At 42.6% G+C, this 10,245-nt stretch overlaps 2 protein-coding genes across 3 annotated transcripts; one reads left to right on the forward strand and one right to left on the reverse strand.

The window, feature by feature from the left end:
* Positions 1-4,886, forward strand: LOC4343132 (uncharacterized). Of its 2 annotated transcripts, none has more exons than XM_015791831.3 (8): positions 1-511; positions 733-864; positions 1,603-1,726; positions 2,889-3,202; positions 3,375-3,451; positions 3,553-3,688; positions 4,189-4,392; positions 4,467-4,886. In XM_015791831.3, the coding sequence occupies exons 1-8, from the start codon at positions 53-55 to the stop codon at positions 4,524-4,526; spliced, it is 1,506 nt and encodes a 501-aa protein (XP_015647317.1). In that variant the 5' UTR covers positions 1-52; the 3' UTR covers positions 4,527-4,886. The 2 variants fall into 2 exon arrangements, with proteins under 2 accessions (XP_015647317.1, XP_066168190.1); XM_066312093.1 differs by having other exon boundaries at positions 4,565-4,886.
* Positions 4,887-6,277: 1,391 nt separating this feature from the next.
* Positions 6,278-8,841, reverse strand: LOC4343133 (uncharacterized). The gene is made up of 3 exons (XM_015791833.3): positions 8,500-8,841; positions 7,411-7,562; positions 6,278-6,753 (listed from the first exon to the last, which is right to left on the reverse strand). The coding sequence occupies exons 1-3, from the start codon at positions 8,701-8,703 to the stop codon at positions 6,615-6,617; spliced, it is 495 nt and encodes a 164-aa protein (XP_015647319.1). The 5' UTR covers positions 8,704-8,841; the 3' UTR covers positions 6,278-6,614.
* Positions 8,842-10,245: the final 1,404 nt, after the last annotated feature.

Below are 10,245 nucleotides of genomic sequence, written 5' to 3' on the forward strand. Positions count from 1 at the left end.
ACGCACGTATGTAGACGATCCACCCGCTACCGCGACCCATCCCCAATCGCCGATGGACGCCGCCGCGCCCGCGCCGCCTGCCTCGCCGCCGCTCGCCGTGCACCTCGTCACCGGCGGCGGGTCCTCGCCGGAGCACGCGCTCCTCCTGCGCTCCCTCGCCGCGGCGCGCGTCGTCGCCCTCGACGCCGAGTGGAAGCCGCGCCGCCGCGGCCCCGCCGTCGCCGATGACCCTTCGGCGGCGGCGGCGGCTACTCCGCCCCCGCTGCAGTTCCCCACGGTCACGCTCCTCCAGGTGGCATGCCGCGGCGACGGCGACGGGGGAGGGGCTGCGGCTGCCGAGGTGTTCGTCGTCGACCTCCTCGCGGTGCCGCTGGCCGAATTGCGGGAGCCGCTGCGGGAGCTGTTCGAGAGGCCTGAGGTGCTGAAGCTGGGGTTCCGGTTCAAGCAGGACCTAGTGTACCTCTCGGCCACCTTCGCCGCTGCCCTCGGCTCCAGTGCCGGATTCGAGAGAGTAAGTGGGGATCGATCGAATTGCTGCTGTGGAACACGCCTTGAACCCTTTCTTTTACTTCATGTAATTTGGACTTTGTGAGGGTAATAATTAGTGAAACCAAGTAGTACTAGCTGGCACAGGCTTGAATTAAACTCACTCTGCCTCAGGTTCCCCATTGAACATTGTTTGATTACTCTCGTGGTAATGGGACTAAACTTCGCTGCATTTGTTTTCGCTAGGTGGAGCCTTTCTTGGATGTCACCAACGCTTATTACTACCTGAAAGGCCATGACATGCAAAAGAGGCTTCCAAGGGAGACCAAGAGTTTGGCAACAATTTGTGAGGAACTGCTTGGTGTTTATTTATCAAAGGTTAGTTTGGTGGACCCTAACAGCTTTCATTTGTGAATATTTTTGTTTGCTGGACATTCCCTGATGACCATGTGAATCAATTCTTTTGGAAATATTTCAATTTACTAGATAGCATACATAGACTTGTATAATTCTAAGTTAGCTAGAATTAGGATACCCAGATAAGGATAATGGTTAGTTTTTTGTTCATTGAAATAAGGGCTACTAACTGTTCAGTTCACTGCAATTTCAATTAAATTTCCCAGTCGCTCGCAATTTATGCAAGGGCCATCGAATCAGCATACCAGTCGTTCCATGGCATACAGTCCCATACTCCCATTGCACTTACCTTGAAAGTTCCTGGTGAAATTGAAACTGGATGATAGGACAGGAGAATATGGGCTTTCTGGCCCCATAAAGGATTCAATAATTACTGGAAGACAACTGATAGAGTTTCAAGTAGGAGCATATTAATTTAATGCATCCTTTTATTTTTCAAGTAAGGTGTAATTTGTGCAAAATATAGGAGTAGGTGCATTTGTTAACTTAGTCGCACATTGGCAAGTTAGTGCGAAACTCTCTCTCCAGTCACAAATACTTGTTATTTTCAATACACTTCCGATCAAGCTTTTAAAGTTTGTCCTTTGTTTGCACCTATTCGATGTTATGGAAGGCAGCATTAGTTATATTATTTGCTTAAGGAACTGTTTTGTTGAATTGCAAGTGATTTAAGATTGTTATCTTAATTTTTTCTGCTAGGAACTTCAATGTAGTGATTGGTCATACCGTCCCTTAAGTGAAGGTCAAATACAATATGCTGCATCTGATGCCTACTATTTACTCGACATATTTGATCTATTCCATCAAAAAATCAGAACTGAAGGTACATCTCATGCTTAACTCAACTGTTTAATCATGGGATTGGAAATATCACATGCATGCATATTTCCCGTAAATTTGAAACTATTTTTCGCATTTCATGCAAACATGATTGATAGACACAATCTTTCGTTCCCTTCAATTCCCTCTTGAACTAGATTATATGACCAATGTTTAGAGGGAATATGCTTTAGTCATTTTTTGGTTTCACTGTCAACATAGAGCCATTCATGACACGAGCAACGCATTATCATGGTGGGTTAAACATTATATGGAAGATGGACAAAAGGTGGGTGGGTTCAATGGCGAGGAACTTAGGTAAACTATAAGGCCATAGACTGGAGGGAGAATGTCTTTGAATTTGCTGGTGCTCTGCAGTTCTATGAGCTATATATCCCTTTCAAGTTAGCATGTTGACTCACAGCACTTACACTGAAGATATGAGATGGATGCTAAGAAGCTGCTGCCCTTGTAAACAACTGTCAGATCAATTAAGATGGCTATAACACGGTCATCTCTCAAGCCTGTAGTAGAGAAGGTACATGGAGAATGGAGATGATGTCACCCTGCACATGCACAAAAGCTCGTCCAGAACTCACAAGAGGGTATAATGAAGCTGTTCACTGTGCTGGTTGCACACTCACATTCACTGCTCAGAAACTTTTGCCTCACCTCTGGTGCAGAGATTCAGGTAGTCAACACAGCAACACTCCACTTACAGGCTTTGTTGCAAGACATGTAGCTAAGCTGACTTAGTACAGTTGACAATCACAATAGAGCTCTAGATGGGAAGTATGTGAAGGACATAGGATGTTGCTGTTGTTCTTTTTCTCTATAAAATACATTTCTCTCCACGGTTTTCTTTGTGCTACTTTCCCAATAGTAGCATAAGGGTGAAGAGAGGCATACAAGTTTGATAGTGAGAGAGAGAATGTCTCGACTCTACAAACATTCTGCATGCAATGCAACAAAGGTTTGAAATTTGTGGGCGACATGCATGTGCTTGTGTGCATGTTATTTCCAGAAGTTAGACATTCTTTTCTTTAATGTTTACTTGTGGGCAAATATTTCTCTTTTGAGAACGTGGGAGCTATGAAAGTGTGAATGAGTTGATTGCTAATAAATCATGCGGTTGTCTTTTCTAAACTTATCAACAAATATTGCAGGGAAGTGTTTGCCTACAAATGAGCTAACATCAGATGGCCATTGCCCCCAAAGGGACGCAGAATGTTCTTCGTCTGAAGATGCTGTTTGCTTTGATGACTATTTTACATCCGTTGTGATGAAGTACGCTGAGAAGATTTTGCTTACAGAATCAGATACAAAACCACGTTCATCAAGACGAAAAGAAAAACAAAAACTTGCAACCAATGCCAAATGCAAAGAGAAGTTTGAGGGCAGTACTGAATGGCAGGGTCTTCCTCCATGGGATCCTTCTGCTGGTGGAGATGGCTGCCCAAAATTTTTGTGTGATGTGATGGTAATAGTTTCCCTCGTCCCTTTACATTCAACAGTGCTTTTTATATTTTTATCCAAGTACTGTTTCATGAGATGAACTTGAAAAAGAATATGATTCACTCTATACAAAATAGCTTAGTTATTTTCCCTGTTTGCAAATGCTGCAAAGGTTGATATGGAGAAAATTTGGACAGATTGAGGGTTTAGCTAAGCACTTGAGATGTGTTGGAATAGATGCTGCTACTCCATCCTCAAGGAAGCCTGAACCAAGGTCTTCTCTAGAAGTTTTGCAAAAAATGTTATAACATTCTTAATGTCTCTATGAATTGTCATTTTTATGTTTTCGTTTATGTGCTTATCTTTATCATGTAGGGAACTGTTAAATCAAACCTATAAGGAAAGAAGAGTATTACTTACAAGAGATGTCAAGCTCTTAAAATATCAATATTTGACAAGTAACCAGGTATACAGAGTGAAGAGCCTTCTCAAACATGATCAACTGGCAGAGGTATGCACATTTTTTTTTCTGTCTTCAGTTTTATTGATCTGCAAAAACTTAAGTTACTGTAAATGCTTTATGGCCCAATCTTATTGATTACACAGCAAAAAATCAGAAGATTGATTTCAGTTCTCTTTCTTTTGTGTGTGCGCGACTGTCTGTGTGTCAACAATCACTCAAGGCCAAGTGAACTTAAATTTCTGGCAGGAACTGGTACAATGTCAGCCAAATCACAGAAGAAACTTTTCTACATTACCAAGAAAAATGTGCAACCACTTTGACAGTTTTGTCTAGACTCCAGAACTTCTGTAGTTATATACATATGGTGTATTAATATTTTATTTTTTTGAAGTAAAATATAGACATAACATTGACTAGAATCATACTGTGGATACAAAATTTTCCAGCTGAAACCACAGTATAGTACGCGTACTTATCTCCAACTTCCAAATGAGGAGATTCTGAAACTCATTGATTGGCTTATTAACTACTGAAAATACGTGTTTCAGGTGATTGATACTTTCCAGTTAAAGATATCCGAGGATAAGCTTATGTCGAGATGTACAAAGTGCAATGGAAGATTCATCCAAAAACCGCTCACACTCGATGAGGCTATTGAAGCTTCAAAAGGTTTCCAGATTATCCCTTCCTGCCTCTTCAAGCGAAACTTGGAGTTCTGGAAGTGCACTGACTGCAACCAGCTCTATTGGGAGGTACTTATCCGTTCCTGTTTCCCAAACTACCCATATTCTCTTTCTTGTATCCAACTAATTTTGGACATTCACAGGGTACTCAATACCACAATGCAGTTCAGAAGTTTTTGTCAGTATGCAACATTAGCGACTGAGGAGCGCAATACTAATATATACTATTGCCGTATTACAGAGGAGTGCCAAGCTGCAGAGACTGTCTGACCTTTGGGGTTTTAGTCGCCCAGGATGGTGAAGATTTTTCATTTTATCGGTTTGCCATTCATCGTTTCCTTTTTTTCTCATTGCCCCGCAGTTGTTGTAAATAGCCAATCACTTCATCCGTTTCAAATAATAGTGGTGTGGCCCCCTCAGCCACCTGGGATCGAATTCCCACTAAACTGCAAAAAGAAAGACAAGGCTGAGAACGAAAGGAAACTGCTTGTTAAGTTGTACTACTACTGTACTTGAGACATGCAACAATACAGTTTAACTTGGGAAATTCCATACGTTGCCCATCTCCGTGACTCCATTCCCAGCCACATTGGTAACCCATTCTCTATCCTATGTTTTTACCTATCCTACATTTTTACTTTCCTGCGTTCCAAGGAGAAGCATTTTTAGTTGCTGAAATGCTTAGGGCCTTTTTATTTAGAATTATAAGCCAGCTATGAGTCAAAAAGTATAAATCTAATCAAATAAGAAGTTCTTTTGTTAGGCTGTTTTAAAGCACAAGCCACTGTTACACTATTAAGTAAAAACAGGTTGGAGTAGCTTTTTTGAGTAATATGAAATGGAGGGTATGACTTTGGCTTCGAAACCACCGGCATATAAAATATATAAGAAAAAATGGCTTAGAAGTTTAAACCAATAAACCTAAAGCTAACCAAACCATGGTGCACAAATCAGAATGGATGTCATGCTTAATTTTGGGTTGCTGGAAGCTAGAATATAATATAAATTTCTTTTGACTTAAATATGATCGTATCTCATGTATGTGTCCCCAAAATAGTACTCCCTCCATCTTAAAATATAAGTATTTTTAGATTCTGACATAGTCTTCGAGATGGTATTTTGACCAACTATATCTATAAAAGTAAAATGTTTTAATAAAAAGAGTTGAATATTCTGATAGTTTGTTTAATGATAAATCTAGTATCATCAATTTTACATCATTGATCTTTTTTATTTTTTATTATTAATAGTTAAAGTTAAAAAAATTTGACTTGTCAGTTGTTATGCTTGTTAGGCCACTACTACGCTTTTCAGGCCGCTATATTTGAGATAGCTATTTGAAAGCACTGCCTCGTCACAACCAACGGACAAGGCATATTGGCACTAACCTTCAAGCAATGTTTTTAGCGTGCAAGGAAGAGGTCGCTCACCAAAAGACTCCTGGGACACCTATGTATTTCTTCCATTCCCAACAAGATATATACTTATGGCCTCACATCGAATGTTTGGACATATATATGAAGCATTAAATATATATAAAAACAAAAACTAATTGCACAGTTAGAAGGGAAATCACGAGACGAATCATTTGAGCCTAATTAGTCCATGATTAGCCATAAGTACTACAGTAACACATATGTACTAATGACAGATTAATTAGGCTCAAAAAATTCGTCTCGCAGTTTCCATGCGATTTATGAAATTAGTTTTCTCATTCGTGTCTAAAAACCCCTTCCAACATCCGGTCAAACATCCGATGTAACATCTAAAAATTTTCTTTTCCTAACTAAACAGGCCCTAAGAGTGACAGAGTTTTCAATCAAGTTACGTGGCTCATTCTCTCTTCCAGAAGCATTCGTTTTGTCAATTATCACCACTCAAGGAGACCGAAATTCTGTGAAAAACAGTCTGAAGCCTACGTTCAGCAACAATGTGCTGACATAAATGGGGGAGATTTTTGCAGGAACTGAACTCCGGTTCACCATTTTAACAACCACCAAACTTTCCATATCCACAAGATTACATGTTTATTTAAGTTACAGTCTACACTCTCCACTAGAGTTCTTAAAGGAAGTGGCATGAGCAAACATGCAGCAGCCTCCAACCTGTAGGCAAATTATAAGCTACAGTAACATTTACAGGTTCTTCCTACACCTATGCACATACTACAGATTGCAGTGGTGAAAAAGTTTAGTTTTTTCACTACTTTAGATACCGTGTTTGCACAAAGTTCGCTTGTCCCTCGTTGCAAACACACAGAAGCTTGTGCCCTGATGTTCTTCATATGGTCCTCAGATATCTGCATTGATTCCAAATATACGGACCTTGTGCATGTTTGGCAGCTTTGCTACCACTAGTACCAGAACTGCAATGGTGTTGAGGAAAAGCATTGGCTGTTTGTAGTCGGTCAAGTGTGACGCGATCAGGTACCTGCAACAAAGTGTATGAGCATATCTTAGAACATGCCATTCAAGAAAAAAAGAGCATCTCTGTTGGCCTGAGAGTTAAAAGCATCATAGGAGAATCAACTAATGCAAAGAACAGATATTACTAATAGGATATCCATGATCTTAACAGAAGGCCATTGCCTGAAAATAGTACCAGAATTCCAGAAAGCGACTTCAACAAAAAAGAAGCTAATCTACTTTCTCCTAAGTCAGAAGATGCTCGATCATGATGACAACCCTTTCTTAACTTACTCTGGAACTAACAGAATAACGTGAAAAGCAAGTAACATTGATATGCAACTTCCGATCACATCAGTTATATGAATCAAACTTTCCATTTAAGTGCAATGCAAATAAACATGCACAATCCTAATCAGAATAAGTTCTAGCCTTATGGAACTAAACAAACAATAGTCTTAAGAGCAGGAAAATGAACCCTTGTTTGTTAATCATCCAGACAGCCTTCCTGTCCACGTTTCACACAAAAAAAAAGGCAGGAAAATAAATTCCTTCACAATGGACGATGCTTCCACCCCAGAAATACTTATTGTAACAACAATTATACATTTTGAGTTCTTTCTACAACTACAACAAAATCCCATGATGAAGTACATTAGGTTGAAATGGAAATGGAACTTACAGCACCACAGGTACCACAGTCAAGAACTTCCTATTACGAGTAAGTTGCTGCCCGTTATCAATTTGTTCCCACCAAGTTAGTCTGTTGTAGATGCCTTGGTCATCAGCAGCAAATGGAGTTCCCTTCTTCCAATGGAAGAAGTGATAAGTGATCTGCCAAAAAAAATTAAAATAAAATTTACTTAAATACAGTATGTAGTACTAGTAGCTGAATGTTGAGGACTACAAATTGTAGACATCTAACTCAAGCCCTCTTACAGATATAGAAGCAATGTTTTATTGTGTTAAAGGGAGAAAGAAAATGGTAGATTAAATCAACTCCAACATAATGTGTGCTTGGCAGCTTGCTGCTGATGGCCTTAAAATTACTTTGCTTCGTTACATAGAGAAATTTGTTCAAGCACATATCCAGCCCAACAAACCATTTGCCACACACAACCACCCAGTATGACAAAGAACATATGACAATTGTCAACCCATAATTCTATCAATGCAACGTTTGTCAATTAGGACAATCAAGAAACGTATGCAAGTCCACAAATAAAGCACGACGCATAACATAATCTGGATTTAACATTTAACATTTTTTTTAGCGCAATGATGTGAACAGTGAACAGATTCTTGCATCAACTCACTGCTAGTTGTTTTAGACTGAAGGCGTAGTTGGACTTGAGTTCAACCTGAACAGATTGTACATACACCAAGAAATCTCTTTTGACTTTTGCAAGGTTGGAATATACTTGAGACAAACTAGCAGAGAAAAAGGTAAGGAAGATTATTCCCTGATATTTCAGCTTGCGAAATCGACGCTTCTTTGAGAAAAAGATATTTGTGAAGAAGAGAAAAATTATCTCCGCAAGTTGGTGTGTTCCTCGATTCCTTCCGCCACTGTATCTCATCAAAGATAGTACCAAAGAAGAACAGCAGCAGAAGCGACTCTCAGATCGGGTGCGTGAGACCAACACGCGACAGGATAGGACTAGCTAGCGGCGCTAATCAAGAACGGATCGGACTAATGAAAGAAGGAGCAAACTCGCCGTCAATGAATGGATGGATGGATGAATGAATCGGGGGGCGAGGCGGGACGTACGGCGAAGTGGGCGAGGTTGACGACGGTCCACGCGATCCCGGGGGAGCAGGCGGAGACGGAGAGGACGAGCAGCCAGGCGAAGAAGAGGAGGAGGATGTAGGTGGTCCACACCCCGGGGTACATGAACCACTCCGTGTTCTTGTTCACGTCCACCGGCGGCGCCGCCTCCACGTAGTAGGGGTAGGACCCCGCCCTCCGCCCCATCTCCTCTCCCTCTCCCTACTCCGGCGGCGGCGGCGGCGGCGGTCGGATCTTGGCGTGCGGTGCGGGGGTGGGTGGCGCGTGGTGAGTGGTGGTGGTGCTCGTGATGGTGTGATGATGATACCCTATTGTGTACGGGGTGGGTTTATAAGCCGGTGGGGGATTGAAATATCTAGAAGTCCGAGTTGCGTTCTGGATTGTTCCGTGGGCGGAGGGGCGCACAGTAGTAGACTAGACTGCGTTTTACAGGGAACACTCTCCGGCGACCCAGCTGGGAGCCGGGGACTACTAGGTGGGTGTGGATTGGGTATGGATTTGGTACTACTCACTCCACCCACAGTACCAACAACTTGCCTCCTCGTTGCTGTCTGAGAAATTGGGAGTAAACTAATGGAGGAGTATATTTCTACGTCTGGATTGATATCAGGGCAATAGCAGATTAGCAGTGTGTCTCTATTTATCTTTCTTCACATATCATCTAGACTAAGAACGAACATGTTAAGCTATAAACTTTACCATACAAGTTACTTATAAATGGTCCCATCAATACCAATCTCTTTCACTTTTTATCTCTCTTTCTCTCTGTCCTCTCTAATTTCCCACCAGCAAGGAAGCTGAGGTCGGAGAAAGCGAGGCACCGGGGCTGAGCGGCGGTGGCCGATGGGGCAGTCCAAGCAGCGATGGCATCAGGCAGCGGGGCGGACCGAGCGGCGATGGTGTTGGCTGCGGATCGAGCTTGCCGGCTATGAATCGACATCGGCCTTGACCTCGAGCTTCTCTGCCTCTCCGTCACTTCCCTCTCCATCCCCACCTCTTCTCCTCCGCCGCGCCTCCCCTCCTCCAACCGCAAATGTAATTGCAACAAGTAAATGAGACAAGAGACAAGGAATTTTTCACCCGAGGTTCAGAAACTCGCCAGTTTCCTAATCCCTGGTAAGGCAAGCCTAACTTCACCGCTCAAAACCATGAAGCCACTGCAAACCCCCTTCGTCAAGGGGTGGGCAAGGTGGAAGCCGGCTCTTGAAGTGGACTACACAAGCCTCGATCAATAGGGGTAGTTCTTCCTTCACTCCAAATGTGATGAACTCTAAACCACTCACAACCGGCGTTGGGCCTTCTCCACAATCTTCTCGGAGAGGTCACCGGGCAATACCTCCACAACCGTCTAGGAGGCGGCAACCTCCAAGAGTAATAAGCGATGACCCGGCTCGGAGATGATCAAGTGCCACACTAGCTCTACAATGAAGCAAATGCACTTGACTCTTGGCTAATCAACCCTCAGTCACACATAATGGATGAACACAAGCACTAGAGAGTGTGCAAGGGGTGTATGCAAGTGAAGCAAGTGCCAAGAGAGTCCCCTTACTGCTGGTGGGGGAGTTTTTATATTCCCACCAACCAAAACTAACCGTTGGGGCTCGAAATCCCCCCAACTCAGTGCACTGTTGGTCAGACCGCCATAGTGTGGTTGGTCTAACCGAACTACTTTGCAACAGCTGCTGGCCGTTGCAGTGCATTAATTGCACTGACACACAGGTGGCCGGT

Source organism: Oryza sativa, chromosome 7 (genome assembly GCF_034140825.1).
Source record: "Oryza sativa Japonica Group chromosome 7, ASM3414082v1".
Classification (NCBI taxonomy): domain Eukaryota; kingdom Viridiplantae; phylum Streptophyta; class Magnoliopsida; order Poales; family Poaceae; genus Oryza; species Oryza sativa.

Bases quoted from the DNA above. Each gene is read 5' to 3' on its own strand.
- LOC4343133 (XM_015791833.3), bottom strand. From the start codon at position 8,703: ATGGGGCGGAGGGCGGGGTCCTACCCCTACTACGTGGAGGCGGCGCCG. The intron at 7,563-8,499 runs GTACGTCCCGCC...TTTTTTTGGCAG, and splicing joins TCAACCTCGCCCACTTCGCC to ATCACTTATCACTTCTTCCA. The intron at 6,754-7,410 runs GTAAGTTCCATT...ACTTTGTTGCAG, and splicing joins ACTGTGGTACCTGTGGTGCT to GTACCTGATCGCGTCACACT.
- LOC4343132 (XM_015791831.3), top strand. From the start codon at position 53: ATGGACGCCGCCGCGCCCGCGCCGCCTGCCTCGCCGCCGCTCGCCGTG. The intron at 512-732 runs GTAAGTGGGGAT...TGTTTTCGCTAG, and splicing joins CCAGTGCCGGATTCGAGAGA to GTGGAGCCTTTCTTGGATGT. The intron at 1,727-2,888 runs GTACATCTCATG...CAAATATTGCAG, and splicing joins TCAAAAAATCAGAACTGAAG to GGAAGTGTTTGCCTACAAAT.